Source organism: Rhamphochromis sp. 'chilingali' (genome assembly GCF_963969265.1).
Source record: "Rhamphochromis sp. 'chilingali' genome assembly, chromosome: 20".
Classification (NCBI taxonomy): Eukaryota; Metazoa; Chordata; class Actinopteri; order Cichliformes; family Cichlidae; genus Rhamphochromis; species Rhamphochromis sp. 'chilingali'.
In genome coordinates, this window is record NC_137947.1 from 1,776,840 (window position 1) to 1,803,486 (window position 26,647).

Genomic DNA, 26,647 nt, shown 5'->3' on the forward strand with positions numbered 1-26,647 from the left:
CAGTCGTCTCTCTCTGACATCTACCTACCAGTAAATCTGCTGAACACACCCTCCCCGCTTTCCCTTTAATCAGCTCATCTAAAGCTAAACCACTAAGCTGTGCCAGCTATTATACAGCAGATTATCACCACAGCACACAGATAAAGACTTTGTGGCTGTAATAGGTTTTAATAATTAGGTGTTCTCACTAAAGCTTGCTGCTTGATTTCCCACTACAGTGCACAGCAGACAGGCGAGCCCTGTGCTTATTTCAGCTACAGAAGAAGAGGAAAAAGAAAGTTACTCTTGTGTGCATTTCCACAGTGCTGCGGTACAACCGCAACGCCAAATAATTTGGGAATTAAAATGTTTTTTAAAACGGCAACAATTTGCAGAACATATATATTCTATAATAGAGCATTAGAAATATATTAAATGTTTAAAATGTGTTACGTTTGAGAGGTGTTCAGATGTAAGTAGGTTAACTGACAACAGGTCACTGACGTGTTTGCAGTTTAGAGAGGCTGTATTTATGAATGAGCAGAAGAACCTGTATCTACAGATTGGGAATTCATTTCAGAATGTCATTCAACATAATAAAGAAGACTTTAAATTTTTATGTCATCATATATGATAGATCATCAGATATTCAGAGTGTCTGTATTAAAAAAATAAATAAATGAGAATATCTAAAAATCAGTGGCTGCCCATGATCTTTGGGTCCTCAGGCAGCACTGCATTAGGAAGAAAAACATCATCCTGCTATGCAGACACTGCATGTGTTCACGAACCCTTCCAGAAGGTATCGTCTGTGCCATCCAAAAGCTCTATCATGCAAATAACAAACCAGATGGGAACATGATCCAGAAATGCTGCCCTCTTCTCTGGGCCAAAGCTCGAAGTAACACATGCTCCCATCTGGGGAAGGCCTTGCATATTTAATCAATACAATGCTAAACACAGCATCTATAACAACATCATGGCTTCATAGTAAAAGAGTCTGACTGCTGAACTGGCTTAACTGCACCAAACCATTTGGGCATCATGAAATAAAAAAGCGCCGTGAGACGACCCAGGATTGTTGAGCAGGTAAAATCTTTCGTCAGACTAGAATCTGACAACATTTCAGAGCAGCTGCTGGAAAGCTTTTATAAAAAGAAGGTATTTTTCCAATAATGGTAAACTCTCTCAGTTCAAATGTTTGGTATGGTTTCGGTCTTCTATTGTAAGGGAAAATGTGTTTACGAGATTTGCAGATCATTGCATTCTGTTTCAATTAATTTATTTTTTAAAATTTGTTAATTTATTCATATATTCATAAATACTAATGACGTACTAATTTTGAAGGATAGCGTGGTGTGTTCAGATTTTTCTGGATTACTTTGTACTTCTATTGTGTTACAGACTTTATTAACAGCATATAGCTGCTAACTGTACCTCTGACTGTTAACAGGTGGGCTTTTTTATGTTGAGATTATAATGTCTAAAATCTATGCAAATATAGACGAAAGGTATGCACCGAAATATTTAGTGTTCATGGAGAGCAGCTCTTATTTTATGATGGTGCTGAACATGAGCTTCTAAGTCTTGCTTAGAAATCATCATATTTCATTAAGTTTTAGTCTTCTTAGAATCTCACTCTGTACATCCATCTGATTCAGTAACTAACTTTTAATGCTAAGTAAGTGCCAAAAAAATACAAGTCAAAAATGGCACTCAAAAGAGAATAGCACCATTAATACTCACACAGTGTGGACTGGATTAAAATCACAGACCATGTAATAATAAAGTCCTTCCACTTTCCAACAGAGAAATAAATCTTGTCCAAAAGAAGCTTGGATGGCAGCTTCGAATATAGACTGATTAATTATACAATAAATTTTCAAGTATTGATTGAATTACTCCATTTTTTTTTTTTTAAACTTTTTATTCTTCAGTTTTCCTGTCACTGTTTCCTACTTGAAACATTAATCAAGATATGGAACAAGTTTAATCTTGAACTGTTTCTAAAATTCATTCCCTAACCCATCTGGGCCTGGACTCTTACCATTTTTTAATAAACCAATAGATTTAATAATTTCTTCCTTTGTAATCTTGGCATTCAAAATCTTGCGACCCACCTGATCTAACACAGGGAGGTCACACTTATCTAAAAAGTCCTGCATATCTTTAGGCCCTGCAGTGGAATGAGAAGTATAGAGAGATTCATAAAACTGTCTAAAGTTATCATTAATGTCTTTATGTGATGTAACCAGGTTTCCATTGCGTGATCTAATTTTGTGAATCATTCTGTTAGTTGTTAGCTGTTAACTAACAGGGCTAGTTGTTAGCTAGCCCTGTTAGCTAACAACTTATGTTAGCTAGACAGCCACATAAGTTGTTAGCTGTCTAGCTAACAACTTATGTGGCTTGTCCCCAAATTCAAAGTACTTCTGTCTTACAAAGGTGAACGCTCTATTAATGTTGCTGGTTAGTATTTGATTTAGTTCATATTTTAGTGCACAAATAGTGTTGTACTTATCTAAAGAGGGAGCCCTTGCATTATTGGCGTCCAAATCGTGGATCATTTTCTTCTAATTTTAATTGTTCTAGTTTATTATTTTTATTCTGTGAGGCCTGATATGATATTATGCACCCCCTGATATAGGCTTTAAACGTTTCCTATAATATATCAGGTGAGATTTCGGCATTATCGTTTATATCGAAAAATAAAGAGGTCTGAGAGTTTATATACTGTTGAAATTTTAAATCGCTCAGTAGTTGTGGGTCAAATCTCCAATTCCTATATGCTTTTGTGAAGTTGCTAAGTGCAAAGGAGCAGGTGACAGGGCAATGATCAGAGATAATAATATTGTGATAGGTTATGTTACGAACAAGGGAGAGCATTTCTCCATCTACCAGAAAATAGTCAATCCTTGAATAAACGTTATGTGCAGAAGAGTGGAAAGAATACTCTACCTGATGGATTTAAAGTTCTCCACACATCACAAATATTCATATTGTTCATATATGTTTTAATAAAGTTGCTACCTTTACACAATGTGTTTTTTTTTTTTTTTCTTTTTGGAGAGGGATTTATCTAAGTATGGGTCTAACACTAAATCAAAATCACCTCCAATTATTAAATTATTATTAGGTATATCCGGAATTAAGCTGAAAACCTTTCTATAAAACTCTGGGTCATCATGGTTAGGTCCATAAATGTTCAGTAGAATAATCGGAATGGCGTGCAGCTCCCCGGTCACTAATACATATCTACCATTCTTATCAGCTATAGTGGAAGTGTGCCTGAACGGAGTATCTTTCTTAATTAATATAGCTACCCCTCTGGTTTTAGCAGAAAATGTTGAGTAATACACCTGATTAATCCATCTACACCCAAGTTTATTATGAGCAGCATTTTTCAGATGAGTTTCTTGTAAAAAGATAATATCCGCTTTAAGAGATTTCAAGTGTGATAACACTTTGCCTCTCTTAACAGGCTCATTTACACCTTTAACATTCCATGTACAAAAGGTCAGATCCACACTCTTTTCATTTCCATTTCCATTGTCTTGCATTTGAATAAATTAAGGCGGCTTAATTCTGGTGCTCTCCATACTTCTGCAGTCAAGATATGGGCCCCAACCCTCACCCCCCACCGCCCTCCCCATGTATAACCATAACAAAACAAACTCGTAAGCAGTGCATCCCCGCCCATACAGTCCCAACTGAAAATAAAAATAAAAACAAAAGATCTGAAGGGATGCGGTAACAAAAACTAAGCTTACCAAAATACTACTTGATTAATAAGATTGCAATTAGACCTAAAGTTCAGGTTCCACCAGAATAATATAGTATATGCTGTAAAGGTCAAAAAGGTGAACCTATTATTGTTTATGTAGCACACTGTGCATTCACAGTGCATTCAATTATGACTGTACTTTTGTTTCTGCAGCATGGCTCAGTGCAAGGCAGCTTTTGGAGAATATTCTAAACTGGAATGATACTGGGACAATACTTGCACAGACTGAAAAACCTAAAAGCAAAGAGATCTTTTTTGGGTTTAGCTGCCAAACTATATACTGATGTCTAATCTTCACTTTGATCATCGTCTAGTTTAATACTTACACCCAGAATCAGAAGCGAGATCCATCTGTGACAACCTTTAAAGTTGTGCACATTTATATACACAACATGTAACAGTAATAACTTGAATACTGGAGGAACAAATATTGTATAATCCACTTTATTTTGAAACAGACCAACACAGATCAGTTTATAGTTTACAATTCAATCCCTGTCTTATCTATTTTAGTAGTGCATATGGATGCATTCTGAGCTTATTATTAAAGCTGCAGAATTTGATAAGGAAAAAAAAGACAATTCTGACCTAATAATGTTAGGTTATTAATGTTATTATTTGTCTCTGTACTGTTTTATACTGTTTATACTAAAATCATGAGTACTATACTTCATTTGTCATCTGTAAGCTATGATTTTTGGGGCAAAGCATCCTTTAACTTATGCTTGTGTTTAAAAGAAAACTTGGTTATGCATCAATTTACTTCTTGTTCAGAAGGATGTCGGTAATTTGAAGTGCTGAATGAGTGTGTCATGTTCCATATTCACCAATAAATAAAACACACACACACAGATTTGTTAATACAACAATCTTTGTATTGTCAGGTATATAAAGCTCTTGTATAGTTCTATGTTTGTGGGAAGGTAATGCCAGGTTTGCTTTTTCATTTGCTTCTTTTTTGTGTAATGTAATTGGTTTTATGGACTATGAATCTGGATTGATCTGCTTGCGTTTGCTTTTAAGGGTTTAATAGTTAGTAGAAAATAAAGAAAAATACTTTTTACGTACAAGTCACGTTTCATTCGGCCATACATACTTAAATGCATCCCTTCAATTCTATCCTTCGGACCTTTGGATTGAGCCACCTTCTGATTAGAGGATGAGGCACTATTTCCTGAGCTCCTTGGCTTTTGTCACCAGAATGATACTGTTGTTGCACACAATCATGTGTTCCTTGATGATGTGAATAAAGTGTTATCTTTGACCCTCTATTTTTCTTTTATTGTTCCGCAGTGTGTTTTGTCCGAACCCAAGTTTTGGCCAGTGCAAGTGTCAGCACTTTGCCTCAGGACGAAACTGGAAAAAGGAAAATCCCGATGTGTAGAAAGAGCCATGATGCAAACCCAGGTAAATATCTACTCGGGGAGGAAGGTCAAAATAAACAGAAAGCAGAGTGTGTGCAAGCGTCTGCCTGCCTTAATCAATCCAGCTTATTGTAGAAATGGCCATACAAGTCGCCCTGTTGAAATAAGATTCAGAGTCTCTTCCAGCACCACCACCTATCACACCATATGTCAAAAATAATGCCAGTCACTGCTATACAGACCCTTTCCAAAAAATTAAAATATCACAGAAAAGTTTATTTATTTCCAAAATTCCATTTAAAACGTTAAACTTTCATACATTTTGATTCAGGGCCCACAACTTAAACGATTTCAAGTACTTAGTTGTTTATTTGTACATCATTTGGGCTTCCTGCTCATAAAACCCACAAAAACAGGATTTCAAAAAATTAGAATACTGTGAAGACATCACCATTTACTTCTCAGTTTTTGCAGAAAGAAAAGATAGAAATTAGGATCACATCAAATCAATCAAAATGTTTGACTTATAATTTTGAAAGTACATCTTCAATACTTGGTTGGGAATCCCTTTGCGTTAATCATTACCTCGATGCGCCGTGGCATTGAGGCAATCAGCCTGTGGCATTGCCCGGTAGTTATGGAAGCCCAGATTTCCTTGATGCTTGCTGTCAGCTCTTCTTTGTTTTTGGGTCTGGTGGACCTCATTTCCCTCTTGATACCCCATATATTCTCAATGGGGTTTAGGTCTGGTGAGTTGGCTGGCCAGTCAAGCACTGTGATGGCATGGCCAGCAAACCAAGTTTTGGTGTTTCTGGCGGTATGGACAGGGGCCAGGTACTGCTGGAAGATGAAATCTGCATCTCCATACAGATCCTGAGCAGAAGGAATCATGAAGCCCTGTAAAACATTCTGGTAGACTGTTGCGGTGACCTTGGATTTAAGAAAGCAGAGTTTACCAACACCTGCACTGGACATTGCACCCCAAATCATAACTGACTGCGGATATTTCACTCTGGACCTCAAGCAGCTTGGGTTCTGTTCCTCACCTGTCTTCCTCCAAACACTTGGACCTTGATTCCCGAATGAAAGGCACTCTTTATTTTCATCGGAAAAGAGGACCTTTGACCACTGGCTAACAGTCCAGTCTATCTTCTCCTTGTCCCAGTTGAGTCGCTTCCGACGTTGGCTCAGACTCAGAAGTGGTTTTGAAGCTTTGACTCCTGCCTCGTTTCACTCTTTCTGGATCTCTGCCAGATTCTTGAATCTTCTGTCTGCCTGTTTTCGTGGGTTTCATGAGCTCTAAGCTCAAATTATGTACAAATAAACAACTAAGTACTTGAAATCGTTTAAGTTGTGGGCCCTGAATCTATCATATATGAAAGTTTAATGTTTTGAATGGAATTATGGAAATAAATAAACTTTTCCATGATATTCACATTTTTTGGAAAGGGTCTGTAAGTACAAACATTCCACCTCCAGTCCCAAGGAGGCAGACGGGGACATGAATCGTCTTGGAATTGGTAAAAACATTGTTCTTGTGACTTGTTTATTTTGGATAGTTTGTATTGTAACTGCATCTATCAGAAAAATGAATGTCATTCCAAAAACGTATGTAAGTTAGTAGTGAGGAGATAACACCTGGTAACAGTCGTCTGAGTCATGATTTTTGATTGACTCACAATCAGCTGCACATCTGGAATGATGAGTGCTGCTCATCATGGGCTATGCAATGAGCTGTCAATAACAGAAATAATTTCCAATCAGCAAAGAGCAGAAATCTGCACCTGTAGTGGGCACAGGGCACTGGAGCAAAACTGGAGAATAGAAAACTGCAAACATGGATTAATGAACCCGTATTTCTGATATCCAAAATTGAGGCTCCATGAATTCATGGAGAAAGTCCAGGCTGCTGCTGTGATATGTTGAATGTTTTCTTGCCATTCTTCATACACCTAAATAATAACAAATCACTGGTTGAATCTCAATTCGTCAGTTTTTTGTTTGCTGTATTCACTTGGTTGTGGGCAGAGTGCAGCATCTTCTAAAGGCTTGTTTCATAAATGTGACAGTGGATATAAGTGGCCTCTTTGGTCACCTGATCACCTTTGGGGAGTGGTATGTTAGTGAAAACCATAGCAGGAAAATCAAAGGCCAGGTTTTCCACAGTACTCTGCGGATGCACATGCTTTCCTTATCTGCCCTGCCCAGATTTGGATAATTAAATCACAGCCCATTAAAAAAAGTTAATAATCATAAAGGTTTATCAAAGTTCAATTATCTAATTGAACTTTGAGTATTAATCTGAACTGCTTGAAATGAAGGAAGCTAGTTTTCTTGTTTTGTTTTTGAAGACAATTCGCGTATCATGGCAGAAGCTTCTAGAAGTTCTGCAGCCTTGATTTCATGAGTGGTTTTTGCTCTAGTGCAAGTCCATCCAAGGATACTGTTTGTTGCTGTGTTTTCATTTTGTGTGTAATCGTATCTGCCCATCTGTGAATGGTTTCGCCATCATGTTACAGAATAAGAAAATTAGTGTGACCACAAACAAAGTTAAGAGCCGCAGAGCTCTGCAGACTCACAGTCCCAGTGAGTTATTGAGTAACCTTGTTCTTTTTCTCTCCAAACAACCCTGAGCACAAACCAAACCATTAATGCTGCAGCTCCAAATGTTACTGTGGATGTTGATCAATAACATCCCTGAAAGAGTGAGCACAAGGTGCATTATGGGTTTATTAAAAAAAAAAAAAGCCGCAAACGGAGGACTCGAGGACATAGTTTGCAGACAAGTCTTCCTTACAGAAGTAAAACGAGGCTGTTTTAGCTGCCACAGCCTGGGCTGGTAGAGAGTAAAGTTGTAAGCAGTGAATGTCATTTTTTAAGATGTATTTTGTGATTTTGTGTAGTTGGATTGGTTTCCTATAAAGGTCTCAAGCTTATTGAGCATATAAAATGCACTTGGTTTCTATTTCATTCTATATGATGACATGCATCTAAATCAATTTGGCATGTAGTGTTGTTCTACGTTGTTTTGCTTGATTTTGGATAAATAATTCCAGTTCTCAAGATAAGGATCATCCATCAGTCTGCCCATCAGTCCGCTCTGAGATAATTTCTCTTTGAAAGCAGGCTAACAGGGTCTCTCAGATAAAATGGTTTTTGGCTTTTTTATGGAGGATCCTGGATGAGAGAGAAATGATCTCTCCAGAAGGTTATGGGACTACCCTTAGAGGCTCCTGACTGTTCGGTCTGCCTCCTACAAAGTGAAGAATCCACAAAGCATCCTGATCAGATGCCTTGACCTCCTCAGCTGTTTCTATCAGTGCAAAGCGGCAGTAGCTGTACTCCCTCCAAATGTGCGAGCTCCTCATCCTGCCTCTAAAGGCTGAGCCCAGGGAGCTTATTTTGACAGCTTTTATCCACAGCCTCATCCTTTTGGCCACTACGCAGAGCTTAAGAACATAACTGAGAGTTGGAACGTAGATCAAGCGGTAAATTGAGGGCTTCGTGTTCTAGCTCATGTTTATCTGTACCACAATGTCCTCATCACAGCAGATGCTGTGCTTCAACTCCCTCGGATGGGGCAGCAACTCTCCCACAACCCAAAACGAGCAATCAATTATTTAATTTAATAAAGTTGGCTTTCCACTGCCATTTTCTAATTTATTAGCAACAACTCTGTGTTTACAAAAACATTCCTCTTTACTTTTGTGTTTTTTATGTGTACCATTGGAGATAAACCACGTTTTTTGTATGGGGGGGGACATTTAAAACGTGTCTCAATGATTTTAATTTGCTCATCTGATCAGTTTTGACCCTTTGGAAAAGATGCCAAGATTCTGCAAGGATGGTGGCAGAAGGAAACCACAAAACGTGTCTGTTTGTTCCTCCTTGCATTTTATTTAATTCAAAATCATAAAAGGAGAACGAACAGCTGTAGGCTACAAGAGTTGTGTTCACTATTTGCTCTTTGTCTCCATGAATGTTCCCTCTCATTGCCCATTTCATGCCTAATGACCCTGTAACCCTGTCAATGGCACAGAATATATACATATATTTGCACTGCTAGCAGTAAAGATACTGGTTACATCTTCAACTGATGGAAGTAATACTCAGTCATTTTGGGGGATGAACTCTGTTGTTACAGACTCTGCAGCACATTTTGTGGTTTCCTTCTTTATTTGAGTTTCTTTCTTTTCCAGGCAATAGTAGACCACTTTGAAGACAAGAGTTGTCCTGTGACGGAGCGCCTCAAAGTCTTTTACTGCTGCCAAGCACCACCCAGATGGGCTGTCCAGGTATTAGGTCCCTTTCTGTTTTTTTCCAAAACGTTCCGTCTGGTAAACTAAAAGGAAATTAACTAGCACTTTATTCACTTTGACTGTAAGAGTCTGTGTTTTTTAAAATTTATCATTAAAAAGATCTTTTGGACAGAGACTAATAATGTCACTGATGATACGAAACGATAATGTCTCGGTTAAGCATAGATTGAATAATTCGCATTAATGTCACATAAGTGCACCTGAGATGGAATACAATAACATTTTTGCTGTTATTTGGTCATAAACCTTGCCTTGATTGTTCTACCATAAGAAAAAGCGTCTGCTGTCCTTAAAACAAGAATTCACTAAACCGCTGACACGCCCCTTAGGCTTGCTGTTAAGGGTTTGAGAGCTACTTTCTAAATACTGTGAATGTTGTCACAGGGCTGACTTCATCCTCTTTCATTCCAGAGCTCATAGCTTGTATACTTAATGTTGTTGTTATCATACCTTGTCTTGTCCTATTCTAAATTCCTTTTTTGTTTCAAAATAAACTAAAGAAAAAGTAGAGATAACCAAAGTTATAATTAAGTTAACTCTTTAAGCATAGATAAGTGAATGGCAAATTAGATTAAAATTAATATTACATTTGGATTGAAATCAAGCGGTGTCATGCCCGTAACAGGGACAGAACAATACGACAAAAGGCCTCCAGGGCGGGGTGTAGGGGAAAAGAGCAGCTGTTCTAGTGCTTGCCCACGTGCTGCATTCTTCAAGTAGCAGCCTTGTCAAAGGTTATAATCAATAATGCTTAACTGCTGTTTGTTCTTGGCTAACAGAACGAAGAGCAATGCAACAATCAGCTCTGTTGGCTTTATCGTTGCCATTCTTTTGGCATGCTTGGAACATTTTTGGTCACCAGTAACAAATAGCTTACATCACCTTATGATTCTGGTGGGTGTACCACTAGAACACTGGTACTGGTCACTGCTGGCACAATGTTCAAAGAAAACACTAAACACAAGACAGTTCAGCTGTTATTTATAATGAAGATTCTTTGCCTTTAATAAGAATTCAAGTGCCTTAATTCTCATGGCATAGTTACATTTAACCACAAAGTCTCTTACATGACATCATCTGTTTACATAATTCAACCAAGGCAGATATCTGGTCAATAAGCCAATTTCCTCTTGGCCAGCACGTTAAGGCATTAAAATGTAATGTAGATAAATATTTATCATTGTCTGAGACAAATCTTTCCACCTCTCTGGCAGGTCGTCCTTAGCTTATATAGTTCTCATGAGATCTCATACGTTTTTTTGGCTATTGAGAAATGTTTGTGATAATATTTGATTCTGCGGTCAGAGCTTCTATTCATCTGCATTTCTAATGGAGGGGCACCTCTCAGCAGCACTCTCCTAATTTAAATTCTGACTCTCTCAAGAACAAACTTTATCACCCTGAAGTTCTTCTCTGCTTACTCAGCGCATGTGACATAATTGTTATTATACTGGATTAAATTTTAAAAGAAAATCCACTCCTTGCTGCCACATTGTCTGTTAAGATTTCCAGTTTGCTAACGTACACATCCGCTCTACAGTCTTAAAGAGAACATCAGCTACTTGTAATGATATGATGATTTTATTTCATAGAGAACATGACAAAAACAGAAAAGCACCGAGTGACAACAGCTTGATTGTTGTAAAAACGTTCATCTAACTTACATACTTAAAAACCGTGTATGTAAATAACTTTTTTGGCTGCATACATACTGTGATGCTCAATTCAGATAAAAAAAAAACATTAGAACTCCGAGATGTCAGGTTAAGGAGTAAGCATGATATTACCTATATTACGTTAGTTCTTCCATAATAGAACTAGAAAGGAGTGTTGCATACCACTGTTTAAGGTTTCTTGTTTGCTAGAGTAACAAAAGTTGCCCCCATATCTGTATCAAAAACTCTAATGTCACCTTTAATCCCATTGTAAAGTTATAGCGAGTTACTGGATGTAGAAGCACTTTATGTGTATGGGAATTTTATACTAGATTGATAGTTGACCTCTGGAGTTCACACCTTAACCACACCTGTACACCTTAAGCACTTTATCTGCCTTGCATCCATGGCCAATTTAGAATCAATAGTTTACTTAACGTGCATGTCATTAGGCTGTGGGAGGATGGAGTTCAGAGGAGGCCAGAGGACTCGGAGGAAGCCCACTCAGTCACAGGGAAAACTCCACATCAGAGTGGCCCAGCTGGGCAAATTGGCCACATTTTGATAAATAAATTGCACCTGAAAAGGAGAAACTAGCTGTGACATATTTTGATAAAATCTTTGCCTCTTTGTGTCTATGTTGCACCATTAAGCAAGTGATCAGCCAGATCCAGCTGACATTATTGCCAGCAGTGTTGTCCCAGGTAGGGTAAGGAAAGAGAAGAGGTTGAATAGGCAGTAATAGAAAGATTGAAGTAGGAGGAGTGTTGGAGAAAGGGAGAAATCAGTTTGGGAGGAAACATCACACAGGCAGCCGGTAATAACTGATAACAGCAATGAAGTTGGAATTGAAGAGTCTGTATTACCGTCTGGGGAGCTGAAAGTCTGTTGAGGAGGAGGATTGCAGCAGGTACTGCAATGCATTTTTCTGCCGGGGGTGGCTTTCTGCTTTTTCCGTCTCACACTTCGTTTTCATGACAAGCCATTTCATTTTTATGCCTTTAGGGTGAGGCCATTTTTATAGTTTACTTACAGCTGGTTTTGCACATTTCTGGTCAATAACCACACATCAGGTAGTGTATATTTTACATTGCTACTAACCAGTTTCTAAAGCATGCCATCAGTTGCTTCCCTATGTTTCACTGATTTCCATTAATTTCATGGTACTTTAAAAACTTGTGATTTCTTACAGTGGTGAGGTTGGATCTTCACTCATGTCTTTTACACTGTTTTCAAGCCTGCCTGATGGATGTACAGTAGTTGGCGCATCATACTATTGTAATGTCTTACAGATGAGTGTGGATGGTTACAAAAAAATTGCAGACACCCAAATGTCTGAACCCGGCGTAAAAATGTCTTAAAACTTGCATTTTTCTTTAAAAAAAAATATATAAAAAATCAGCATGTGGCTGGTCTGTGACCATAGCAAATATTTTCCTGTTCAGTTTATCAGTATAACTGTCGTTTTGTAACTATCGTTGATAACTATTCATCATAAATGAGAATAAAACAATAGAGTCTTCCTGTCTTCTTTCCCATAAGTCTACAACTGCTAGAAGCACTTTGATATTATATTTCTCCATGCTAACGCTAACACAGGTCACACAGAACTAACTAACACAGTGAAATTGAATGTAGATAGATTATTTATTTATATACACACACATACATGCATATATATATATATGTGTGTGTGTGTGTGTGTGTATATATATATATATATATATATATATATATATATATATATATATATACACACACACACATACATACATACATACATACACACATACATACATACATACATACATACACACACATACAACAAATGGATGGACATAAATTATTGGTATAGAATATTTTGTTCCATATCAGTCAGTCAGAGCAAGTTTTATCTGATTTCGTCATCAGATGCATTTATATGCCTTCATGGTTATAGAAGTTGTTAAAGATCTGCAAACAGTATTTTGCATGAATGTTAGCTTTCTAGCATGCTAATATAAAATGTGCCTCTTCTGTCACTCTATTAGCGTTGTCATAGTGAGCACCTTAGCATGCCAGCAGCCTCAACATGGTTCAGACGTCTTCGCTTTATTCTCTCCCTGTGTACAGAAACAGCTGGCCAGCCTTCTGATGGATCTCGGCTGCATCAGTTCAGCTGTACTCATTTATGAAAGGCTGGAGCTCTGGGAAGATGCAATTATCTGCTACGAGAGACTCGGCCAACACGGAAAGGTACACGCTGATCTTAACATTCCTGAACTTAACTGAATATTAAACCACTAATCTATGTAAATGAAGTCGTTTTAATGTTCATACAATTTTTCTTATTCCCTAAATCCTTCACTTAATCTAGACAACATTTCTAAGTTGTATTATTAGAAGAGGTTTTTCCAGCAGCTTGCTGTTTGAATAATCAAAATCATCTAAAAGCAATAGTGCTTAGTTTAACATTTTTTAACTATATTTTGAGTTGATATGAATTTGTTTTAATACTTCATGGTTTCTTTATTCACATAAATAGTGTAACACTTACTGTATGTAGGCAAGAGTAATGTAAAATCAAATTAAATGTTTCATTTTCTCTTAAACAGACCCTAGTTACTTTGGTAGAAATCATAAATGACACATATTTTTTAATCACAACCCCCACAGTCACTATCTGTTCTTTTCCTTCTATCTGGGGTTTTGTTGGATTAAATCATCTTTATTGAATTCTAGATTCTCTTATCTCGTGTAATAGAGAAACCTTTTCACATCTAGGAAAAACATTAAAGGTTTCCATGATATTTGAAGAATTTCCTGGCTATGGGATAGCTACAATATTTCTTATCTTATCAGGAAAAAAAGAGTCAGAAAAAGATTTTAATCCTATAATAAGACTGGAAAACTTTTGTCTATTCCAAGCTGTGGTTAACTCTCTGCAGATCTCTGTTCACAGCAGCACAGATGGTGTGATTTACATGTCAATTGTAGATTTCAAACTAAATGATTTGATGCTCATTTGGCAGATCGGTATTTTAAACTGGTTGTCAAGGCCAAATTAGAGGTTGTCAGTAATTAGTGATGAAGCAATCGGGGGGAAAAAGTCAAAAATCAGGATAACTGCACTTCCACTCATCTTTCCCTTGGTCATTATTCAAAATTGCAATGACTTTTTATTCATAGTTTCAACGCAGAAGACATATCCTTAATTACTTCAGCATATAAGAGTAACAGAAATATTGATATCTTACAGTGAAAAGGGTATTAATGGATTCTGATTAATCTGAAGAACTGGATTTTGTGTATCTTCTTGGTCTTAATTTTGTTTTACTGATAACTTTGTCATAATCCTTCGGGAATGTAAACAGGAAGTATAATGTTGACTTTCACTACAACATGAGCCTCATTTGTTAGCTTGTTTACCTTTTGTTAGAACTCCCTTGGATTAGCCATCAGGATTACAGACTTCCAAGACTGGAGCATGTGATTTTTAATCCCTTGCCAAAAAATGTTCTTCTCATAGCATGATGCTAGGATTACGGTTCACTTCACTTCAATACCATTTTATTTAAATAGCACCAAATCACAACAGCAGTTGCCTCAAGTTGCTTTACATTGTAAGGTAAAAAAAATTGTAAAGTATTTAATTTATCTGAACTTGTACTGCAGCTGCAAATGCTGACCGTGACTAACTTTGTATTGTTTTTAAACTAAAGGGGTAATGTCCCCTGTAGGCTCTGGATCTGTCAGAGATCTCCACTTACACATAGCCACAAACCACAAAGGGAGTCGCAGAGGAAAAGCTCTGATGCCTGAACATCACCATGTGGCTCCTAACCAAGTCCTATTACTTCATGTTCTTTTAAGGAGGGCGCATTCTCCACCCTCCAGCTGAACAAAGAGATTGTTATATTCATAAAAGCATTATCAGTCTGGGAGTATAACCAATTCATAGGCCAGCACTCACCAAGGACATTCTTACCTGCCTGTCAAGAGTACAACACAATTCTTGCTGTGATTGTGCTGCGAGAAGTGATCTCGGCGTTTAGATTTAGGTTTGAGTTTAATTCCAAAGACATCCAGTGAGGACCGTGTTTAGAAATAATTCAGTCATTCACTCAGTCATAACATTACTAAGTTTTGATCACTATTGCATCAGATAGTTTTAACTCCGATGATTTTAGTCAGCCATGCAGAAGTGTGGACAGAGACCCAGTACAACTACAGAGACGGTTAAAAGCAGATGTCAGCACGTATGCTGTCTGCAGCTGTGTGTACACTACTAATATTCCTCTTATCTCTTATATGCATGCACAGAGAAGCATTAGTGCAAAACTAGCAACATATTTATGTATGCATTATATATGCATACATGTATAATGTATATATGACACTAATAAGCAAAGCCAAAACAAACATGGCACTGATTTAGTGCTGGTAAACACATTTGCAGCAGAAACACCAGATGACAAATGTTTTCTTTTCAGTTTAATATGATGGATGGACTACTTAACAGACCTAGCAGACACAGGCCCCATGACTGCTCGGGTAACGTTTCTTGTTGGAAAGTCAATGACATTACTGCAAAAAGATGCAAAATGACGGAAAAATTCAAAACAATCACAAACAGATGCAAAATGAGCACACAGGGATACAAAATGGCAACAAATACAAAAAAGTAATTACAGGGAGACACAAAACAATAAACAAAGAGCTAAAAACAAACAGTTAACACAGATGCAAAATGACAACAACAGGAACAATCACCACAGTGAAATGCAAAAAGATCAGAGAGAAACGGAATGAAACACAAAAAGATGCAAAATCACAGCAAAAAGTGGAAGAACTGGGGGAAATTGAGAGGCCAAATGCTGTTTTCTCCATACTGATTTAGACTGTTCATAAGGCAAAAACCTAGAAAGATGAAATTAAATTCCTACTGGGTCTAGGTAACGGATCAAACACTAGATTGCGCCAATTATGTGTTTAACATACCCAGTACTCAAATCCAACTCGGTTATGAAATGCAGATGTGCATAAATGATGTGTGTGGATGTTGAGCACTGACCTGAACATTTAACCTGTCTGTTTGTGAAGAGCTCTCAGCAGGACTCTAACAGCCTGTCAGCTCTTTGTTTGTCAGTTACAGTGTCTATTGTGTCTGATTTGATTAGTCAGGTTGCTTTTTGCTAATAAAAAGTGCAGTGCCCTTCTCTAGTCTTAAACCATGTGCTGTGGTAATTCCAGCCAATAGTCTGTGTTATGTACTCACTGAGATCCAAAATAACAAGGCCGATCCACTTGTCTGGAGTGGTTGGGATTCTGTCCAGCACTGCTTCTCCGTTATCCCCTACACTCCCTTTTTGCTCTGTCATAATGACATTGTTTCATGACGTAATGTAATGTCGGACATAAATAATGAAAGAGACTGCTGTGTTCAGCATGGCTCACAGCTCGTCTCTGTTTAACTAAATGTTTGCATTGCATTTGCCCAGCTGCAGTAGAAGTTGCAGGCTGAACACTTGGATGTTTAGTGGTTACGTTACATCTTCATTGCTGTTAAAATGTCACTTTGTTTTGTTCTTTGTTTTTTTTTTTTCTTACTAGCAAGCATGTGGAAACCATCCCATTAGTTTCTAAACTCCACATTTTTCCTAAATATTAACAGATAAAACAGTATTTCAGCCACTGGCATGTTGTTTTTTCTGAGCCTAAAATGACCATATTTGGAAAAGAGGGTGAAGTGCTATGCTCTTAACTAATGACTGTATTCTGCAGTCTGCAGGGAGATACCTGCTAATTATGCCAACTAATAAACAAGTAGAAATCCAGTCATCAGAAATGAAGCACAGATGTCAAGAATTGACAATTTATTTATGAGATATTTCCATTAAATTACTTTAAAAACACCAACAGCAAAAACGGGTTCAAAAGATCTATATTAAAAACTGAGACTTCAGTCTGGATGGTACTGATGTTTCACAAGTTGGACTTCTCTCCTCCATAGATCCCAGTAGGTCCCAGTCTTTTTAACAACATTTGTTTTCATAGAAAAGCAGTTAGCACAGGAATAGCAATTACCCTTGGTATACTGCATTTCACAGTGTCTTCTTGCTCAGCCACCATCCTTCAAGTCCACGTGATTGATCTGCACTTCTGGGGGTACTTTTCAGAATAAATTTGTTCAACCTTAAAACTAAAATGACCTGAAGTTATCCTCATAATGTTTTATGCACTGTTGAATTTTCTCAGAAAACAGTATGACTACAGTCATTATCAGCCTCACGCATTAATATGTAATATGCAAATACTAAATTAATCTGAGACGCACCCGCTCGAGTCTGGGAGCGACATTTAACTTCAGACAGATCAGATGAATTTGTTTTCCATGTTTGAGTTATAGTTTAGATTAAAATTCAAAGTAATGGTCTTAATAGGTGTGTGTGTCTGTGTTACCGTATTATCTTTAATTAGGGAATGTTGCATGGGGTACAACCTGCTCAGCGTTGTGTAGTTTAGATAAGTATGATGGGGTTTCTCGTTCCTAATCGGGCTGGGCTGTTGGCCCAGCATCAGCCCCATGACAGCAAAGGAATGCAGTGAACCTAAGGCTCTGTCAAACCTCAGAGGCCCTCGGCTCGCTAGCAGTGGTTAGATTGGCACTCTTCACAACCTAAATCAAGACAGAGGGATTTGGAAAGAGAAAACAATCTCATTATTCCACCCTCACAAGTGCGTGAGCTGCAATCCAAAACATGTAGTGGCAAGACAAAGTGCACCGAGTGCAAATGTCCACAGGTAATTTGACAGCTACTATACTTGTAACATAATCCCTATGTTAATTTTGTTTTTCTGTCAGACTTCATTCCTAGATCTCAGCCTGTGTTTTGATACTTTTGTTTTGGTTTGGGTTTTTTTTTTTGCTTCTCGTAGTGTTAAACTATGTCCTGCCTATGAGTAGATGGGTAGGATAAGGTATTCATATCTCCTGAGGAGAGGTGAAGAGGAGATCTTTTAATAGAGCTCTTACAAGTCATTAAAAAGTCTTAGAAAATGTGAAATGACAATTTTTCAAAAGGTCCTCAGAATATCTGAAATTTGCCATCAATTGATGGTAGGTGTTAAATTTGCAGCGTAAAGAAATATAATCAATCTGATTATCATTAAGTTTTACTAAGTGTTGCAGTTTTATGTCACTTGGTTATTATTCTTCCCCTGCACTTAACTAGGCAGGTAGATAACAATCGTCACACGAATAAAAACCACACCGTTGTTCTTTTGTGGTCGTTTATGTCCAGTTGGATACATAGCATGGATTTTGATGAAAGAATAAATTGTAAAACTGTAAATAAGACACAAAATATCATGTGTGATCTGATATGCGTAAACATTCTTTTACAATTAGAAAATGCTGTGACCTTTAAGCATCATAGGCTATACTTCCTTACCATATAAATTGAAGCACAACGAAATAAGCTAATGGCTAATTAGCGTCTAGGCTAATGTCTGATACAGCACATCTTTAGGTGAACTCACTTGTACAAACTATTACAAGCAACTCACGGCAGCTAGTGCCAAACACACAATAGTAAAATACAACATTACTGCCAACTAACAGACTGTGTTGGCTTAAAAGGTAGCAAAGGCAGGCAGGAAGTAGCAAGAGGTGCTATTCCGGTAGGATGTCAACTAAAATGGACAGTGTAAAAATGCCCCTAAAACAAATAAAGACACTATGAACCTATTTAACACCACATGATATCTAGGGCGACTCTTGGGGATCATTCACATGTATTTGAGACATGCTTATGTACTACATGTAAAACACTCACAAGCCTAGTCTGAGCTGGTGAGATGTGTGTCAGCTGCCTCTGACCTATCCTCATATAAAATGCCAAATATTTGTTTTGCTTTTTGGTGCTCCAAGAAATCACGACAAGGGTTTTATAAGGTAGAACATATTTTGCTGTTACATGCATGATTAATATGATATATCACAAAAGTTCATCTTTGTTTTAGGCTGGCCATCCTGACATTAAATTAAGCTATTAATGGTTGACCTGATTAGTTAACTTATGTAAGCAAGTACCTATATTGAAAAGAAAAATGCACTGTTTCTAAGATTGTATTAAATTGTAGATGAAGTTGGAGGCATTCAAAAAGGTCGACGCTGAGGTATATTCCGTATGTCCTAACATCTAACACAGGTAGATATTAGTGTTCATGTTGCGATGTTTGGAAATGAAATCAGTTAAATTCCACCTAAAATCCAACAAACATGGGAGCTGAATGCAGTTTCACATGTCTCATCTGAACTCACCTTTGTTCTTCTCTGTTTGTGCTCAGGCCGAGGAGATTGTGTGCAGGGAGCTGGAGAAGAAGGAGACACCTAGTCTGTACTGTCTACTAGGAGACATCTTGAGGGAGCATCAGTATTACGACCGTGCATGGGAGCTGTCAGGTCAGCGCAGCGCCAGAGCTATGCGCTCCAAAGCCCTGCTACACCTCCGCCACAAGGAGTTCCAGCAGTGCGTCAACTGCTTTGAGCAGTCGCTCAAAATCAACAGCATGCAGGTACAAGCAAATCATCATTCTCTCACATTTGTCTATAAAGTTTAATAATAATTTACTCTTTTAAACTTTTTTCATGTTCAGCAGTGCACAAGAATGAATTATTTTCTCAACTGTACTAAAAGTTGAGTGTGCCAGTGATCACTATTACATGTGTAAGAATGGGTCAGACCTACAGGTGGTTAAAATGCTGGGCCCGTTCTGTAGTCTCTACACTGGTCCCTGTTCACCTTTCAGTGTTTTCCACAGATTTAGTTTGGCTGAGGTGTAAATTCAGTGAGTCTAGAATCCTGCAGATGAATTTCAACTCCACCATCCTGGACTGTGGTTGGTGACTGTATTCCTGTTAAGGAGGCTGTTAGAGTGCAATGCAACTGGTGACATAACAGAAGTTTTGTACTAGTTGCAGTCCAACTCAGTAAAGTATGTCTAACTGCTAGCACAAGATCTTCTTTGTGAAAGCACCTGAAGGATGTCAAAGAACACTACAACCTAGTGATCCAGCTGGTGGAGAAACACTGTCTGAAACCTTTGAGCAGTGGAACTGGATAATAGACATGTACAAGGTCACCATTATACAGCCATGCGTTACCTAGTTAGAGCAAGCATGGCAAGAGCCACAGGCACAGCAACCAGATTTAGTCATGAATTTAATTTGTTCAAAATGTAGTTACATGTTCAGATTTTTAGACATCAGGTACAAGATACAAGACAATTAAACCCATCAGTGTAATCAGTGTAAGTGGGATCACTGATATTTAATTAAAACACCTCTATGCATAAGTACATATTAACAGAGCAGCTGGGATAGATTCTCAGCCTGGTCAGGATTTTAATCTTTCTTTGCTTTGTTAACACACACTTTCATTTCAGGGAAATATCTGTGCCTTAATTTAACACTTCAATACAAACCTTTTTGTGTGTGTGTGTGTGTGTGTGTGTGTGTGTGTGTGTGTGTGTGTGTGTGTGTGTGTGTGTGTGTGTGTGTGTGTGTGTGTGTGTGTGTGTGTGTGTGTGTGTGTGTGTGTGCGCGCGCGCGTGCATGCACAGCTCGGTGTGTGGTTTTCTCTTGGTTGTGCCTACTTTGCCCTGGAGGGCTATGAGGGAGCTGCTAAGGCTTTCCAGAGGTGTGTGGGACTGGAGCCAGACGTGAGTACCTACACACACAGTCTTTCTTTTTAGGGACACTCTTTGACATAATGTCTTTTCTCCAAGTCCATCCTTAGTTTTAAAGGCCAAGTAATGTGGGTTTGCTTGAGGCTGCTAGTGCATGGAGATTTCTTTAACACAAATAAATCATGCAGTTTATTTCAGTAATGTCCAAAGCATCAACTACAGCTTTATGCTGCATCTTTCACTTTTGGGAACTGGACAAAGTCACAGGGAGGCAAATCTGACAGGTGGTTCATAGAGTTGTGTTGGTGTGGGCGACACCACAGGTTGGCATGTACCACTGTACAGTGGACATTGCCACTGTAACAGCACCTATTTGTTTTGAGCTCCACATTTTGAAACCTCAGCAGCCTTAGTGTTTTGTCCTAATGCTGGTAAGCTTGCAGGACTGACAGACTAATAAAATACTCAAATTTCACTTCTTGGATGGTTGTACCAAGCAGAGGGCCATATTAAATTACATATTACATAACATTATTTTAGTGACAGACATGGAGATGTCAAGTACAGTGAGTAGAACAAGTAGATGTGAAGCTAGTAGACAACAATCAACTACTGTTGCATGTGTATAGATGTCAAAGGAACTACATGGCTCACTTTACGCCTTGCGTAATGGAAAAAGGGCACCCTGCAGACAACTGTTACGAAGGGGAGATTTTCTGTAGACCACTGGAAAAAATGTTTTAAACAGGCTGTAAACATGCTTTTTAATGAAGTGAAGTTTGTGGGAGTCTCTAGACAGCCTGAAGTGCTAACTGAGCTAACGCAGTTTGTGGCAGTTGTGATTATTTTTCAGTCTCGGAGGTTGTTTCTGCTTGGTCCTCCCAAAGTGAACGTTTCAATAAATTTATGTTCATAGCACACAGTTAGTGCACAGCAAATATATAGACGCTAGCCGTCTCTCATTTCAACTCATTTGGTGAGGGTTTAATAGTCACTCCAGCTTTTCTTTATGTGCATAAACCTGAAAATTGTGTCTTGTAGGATTTTTTTGTTATTCTTTACTTCCTTTTCCCCACTGTCTTCTTTCCCTCACTGACCTGTGTCTCGCCCAACCCCCTACCCCACCTTCACCCAGAATGCAGAAGCATGGAACAACCTTTCTACAGCTTACATTCGCCTCCAAATGAAGTGAGTATGAGTGTAGTGCATATTGGAAACTTGTTGGTGTAAGAACGTGTGTGCCAGGTAATAGAATGGGTTGACTTTTGTCCAATAGGATTTCTGCCGTAAGCAGCAAAGTGTTTGAAACCATCCACACCCAGCAGACTGGAAAACGCTCCAGTAGTCTTTCAAAATAACTTGGGCAGGATAAATGTGCCCAAAGGTGATGATGACAGAAAGGTCAGAGGTCAACTGCATCTAAGTTTGTCCATATCTCTCTAAATTGCTATTGATGGTATTTAGTTTCTAAAACAGAATGACATACACCTCCATGTAGTGGATTTTACCTCCCACCTTAGTTATCTCTTCAGATTTCTAAACTACAGTCTCTGGGAGCATTCCTAAGGTTCTTCCTTATGCTTCTTATTTTACACTAGTCTTCTTTCAATATGACGCTGGATGTCCACCTTATTGAAACTACAATGTGCAGACTGACTACAAAACGTGCTCAACGTACTCTACTGGTCAAAAGTTTTAGAACACACCCCATTTTTCCATTTTTTTTATTGAAAATTATGCAGTTTGATGCCTCATTCCACTCTGAAAAGAAAGCACAATACAAATAATCAATTGGAATTATCAAAGAAATCATGGAATCAAAATGTATCTTAAACTTCTCAAAGTAGCCACCTTTGGCAGATATAACAGCTGAACACACCCGGGCATTCTTTCTACAATAGAAATCAAATATTGTTCAGAAAGTTCTTCTCATATCCGTTTCCAGTTTCTATAAATGTGTGACAGTTGTAGGTTGCTTTGCTATCACTCTTCTGTCCAGTTCATCCCAAACCAGCTCGATGGGGTTTGAGTCTGGAGACTGTGCTGGCCACTCCATGTTTTCAAGCTTACCATCTTGTTCTTCTGAGGTAGTTCTGGCACAGCTTGGATGTACGTTTTGGGTCATTATCTTGCTGTAGGATGAACCCCTGACCAGCTAGGCAGATCAGAGGGTTTTGCATGGTGCTGCAGAATGCTGTGGTAGAACAACACACTTCCTCCTCCATGTTTGACAGTTGATGCCACACAGTATGGAGCCATCCCTTCGCCTACAGAGATCCTGCGTGAAGAACCGAAGATTTCAAATTTTGATTCATCAGTGCATAATACCTTCTCCAGACTTCAGTAGTCCTATGGTTCCATGGCCCAGCCAAGCCTCTTTGTCTTATTCTGACAAAGAGACAAACCTGCAGCTCAAAGTCTTCTCTTCACAGTTGAAACTGAGACTAAGCTGTACTTGAAGCCATTGTCCCGTGAACTCTCAGAAACGTGTCCTCAGATTCATTTGTGGCGTTGGGTCTGCCAGACCTCTTCCTGTCAGAGTTTCTGAGTCCCTTTTGATGGTGAAGCAAACTGTGCTCACTGACATCTTGACTTTATTTGTGATTTCTCTGTAGGAACGGACTGCATTTTTAAGTGTCATGATGGTCTGTCTCTCTTCCATTGTTAATTACCTTTCTCTCAACATTTTTGTAGCAACACACTACTTTCTGTAGTCAATACTGTTCAACTGATGCTCACGAGGCTATGGCACCACAGTGTGTTCCAACACTGCTTTTATGCAGACAGAGGGGGCTGTAAGTAATCCAGAAAAGTTGGAACACCTATAGGAATTAGTAGCCTTTGTAAAGACAAAAAGGCAGATGCTGTGTAGATTAAAGTAATGTTACTGTCAATATGAGAAATGGTCTGTCAAATTCTATTAACAGGTCGGGGTTCGAATCCAGAACATGGTCCAGTTATTGTGACCTAGGTTCTATTATAGCCACAAGTCATTACATTTTGATAGTGAGCCATATTTATTAGAACTCAAAGTCAATCATAACGAAAGCAAATGGTAGATAAGACTCAGGGGGAATGAGGCAAAAATGACAAATGAATGACCAGAAAGACAAAATGTCTTCAGACTGATGCTGACACTGCACTCTGTTGCCCACTGAGGTGGAAAACTTGGAAAATCTCCACATGTCCATGGATGAGAATAATGCCAGTCAGGGTTTCTGCTACTGGGTTTCAGAACATTTTTGAGAATATGATCTGACACCTGATGCTTACGAAGCTTACGAGTGCCAATCACAGGGAAACGGATAAAGGAAATGCTATGCATTTGTTCCGGTAAGGTTAGCATAAAGTTATGCATTAGACTCTGCCAGGCTCATGACAGGACAACACACTGAGTCACACTGTACAAAGAAATAAAAATTCAAAATGAATACAGTTTTGTCAGCTTAAAAAAATCAGCGATTTAACTGGAAAGTTGTTTAATGTTAAGACCAGTCTTACGAATGGACTTGAACCTTCCCAACTTAAGCATTGTAACATGAATGCACATATGGGTAAAGCTTTTAATTAATTTAACCAACATGCATGTCATTGGGCTTGAATGGAAGGTCAATTAGTGGTCAAACAGTACAGATTAGATGCTGAGTTGTGGTGCAACACAAACTGAAAGTGCAGAGATGGCGCTTCAGTAAGTTCAGAGAGATATTTCAGACAGTAGTTCATTTTAATTTTAGTTTTATTTATACAGCAACAAACCAAAGCAACCATTGCCTCAAGACCCCTTATATTGTAAGGTAGAGACCCTATATAACAGCGGTTCCCAACCTTTTTTGCGCCACGGACTGGTTTATGTCCGACAATATTTTCACAGACCGGCCTTTAAGGTGTCGTGGATAAATACAACAAAATAAAACCAGTACCGGTACCAAAAAACAAGAAAATATATTCATAAAACACGTGAAAAGAACCAGGAGAAACCAAGTTATCGATAAAAACGATAAAAAATAAAGATAAAAAAAGATAAAAACCCCAAAAAACATAAATTTCACACCCGAGCCTCACCTCTCGCAGCCTGGTACTAAACGACTCACAGACCGGTACCAGTCCGTGGCCCGAGGGTTGGGGACCGCTGCTATATAATACAGACAAAACCCCAACAGTTACACAAACCTCTTTGAGCAAGCACCTGGCAACAGTGGTAAGGAAAAAATCCCTTTCAACAGGAAGAAACCTCTGGCAGATCAGGGAGGGGCGGCCATCTGCAGATGTTATGAGAGACACAACAAAAGAACACACTGTGGACAGCAGTGAAAAGCCTTCTCTTGACATTAAAAAGCTACTGGATGTATTAAAGAGGGTCATTTCTGTGGCTGATAGTTTGGGACAAGAGTGTTTTTGCAGCCTTGTGGCATAAAGAGTTTCCCTTTCAGGAAAAGAGTATTTAAATGAATCAGTTGTACTGAATTTACTGCATATTGCATAAAATCTGTGAACAAAAATCACGTCTTATGCCTGTTGTAGTTGTGATAGTTACTGCTAGGAGTGTTGGTTTTTAGTAGAGGGAGATGTTTTCTGAATAAGTGTGCAGTCTGCACTTGGTGTGCTTTGCAGCTCAAAAGTTTGTATCGCCAAAACTTGCTCTGTCCTAAAGCTCTTCACTTAGTCATCATGCTGAGGTTTTAGGGGGAAACCCTAATTATTGCTTCTCAATATACTGAGACTTTCATGAAACAGAGCAGAAGTTAACTGTTTTTGTTGTCAGCAGTAACTGCTTTAAAACGGAGGCTGTTGTTCATCTGTAGTTAGTGTAGACAGTCCTCAGCTGGTGTCAGTGTCTGCTTACTGTGGAGGACTGCGTGCGAACTGTGAGCTTCTTTTTGATCTAGCTTCATCGTTAAATCTGTGTGGGGGGGAAACAGCTTAGTGGAATGGAATTTATTAATATTCAACCATTGTCTTTCTTCCCTAATGTCTATAAAAGGAATTTAGACCAAAGTAATTCTGAATTGAACTGTATGACAAACTTGCCATTACAGATGAGTGAAGTCGCTCTCATTCAGGGTGTCCCATGCTGTCATTTAGTCATTCAGAAGTAAATCCAGTGCATTCTTAAGCTTTGCTGTAAAATAGTATCTCGCCTGTCCCAGTTTACAGTCATCTCTGCCTGCCTGCTGAGACAGTCTTCACAGCAGTCGTTACAAGCATCAGAACTTCCCAGAACTTTGTAACCATCCAGACAGTGTTCAGATATTTATTTATGTATTTATAATGTACAGATAAACAAACAAACAATAAAAATACTCCAAATAAAAATATGTGAAGTTCTTCATTCCAGCCCATGTTCGTGTCTCTGTGTTTTTTGTTTTTTTTGTAATTTCTGGCTGTGGGGGCTTTTCAGATACAGAGGTAGACTTTTAGCCCTTGACAGCAGCCTTCTGTCCGTTCGGGCCTGAAACCGAAGCAAAGCAGGCGAGTTTTTAATTAATACCTGGTTAGTTCTACTGCCAGTTAAGCTCAAGCAGTTTTGAAATGAACCAAGCCTAGAACTTCCTAGAACTCTGTTCAACACATTTAATGATCTACTTCTAACTTGTCTCTCCTTTTTGTCATTGGCAGAAATAAGGCTTTTCGAACCCTGCAGGAAGCCCTTAAGTGTAATTACGAACACTGGCAGATCTGGGAGAACTTCATTGTTGCTAGCACTGACATCGGAGATTTTGCTGAAGCCATCAAGGCATACCACCGTCTTATGGACCTGAGGGAGAACTACAAGGACATCCAGGTACATGACTGCACTTAGTCTCTTCTTTTGTTCCATGTAGAATGGGGAAAACATTTATTCTAGGCTGCGTGTCTAATGAGACACAGCTTGGC

General features: G+C 38.5%; 1 protein-coding gene across 1 annotated transcript in view; it reads left to right on the forward strand.

The window, feature by feature from the left end:
• The window catches only part of ttc27 (tetratricopeptide repeat domain 27), an 82,303-nt gene that overhangs the window by 40,620 nt on the left and 15,036 nt on the right, over positions 1-26,647 (forward strand). Inside the window, exons 10-16 of the mRNA XM_080869046.1 lie at positions 5,057-5,170; positions 9,327-9,422; positions 13,214-13,336; positions 19,433-19,660; positions 20,708-20,806; positions 21,909-21,961; positions 26,390-26,555. Of these exons, the coding sequence (XP_080725172.1) occupies positions 5,057-5,170; positions 9,327-9,422; positions 13,214-13,336; positions 19,433-19,660; positions 20,708-20,806; positions 21,909-21,961; positions 26,390-26,555 (879 nt within the window). The remainder of the gene's footprint in view (positions 1-5,056; positions 5,171-9,326; positions 9,423-13,213; positions 13,337-19,432; positions 19,661-20,707; positions 20,807-21,908; positions 21,962-26,389; positions 26,556-26,647) is intronic.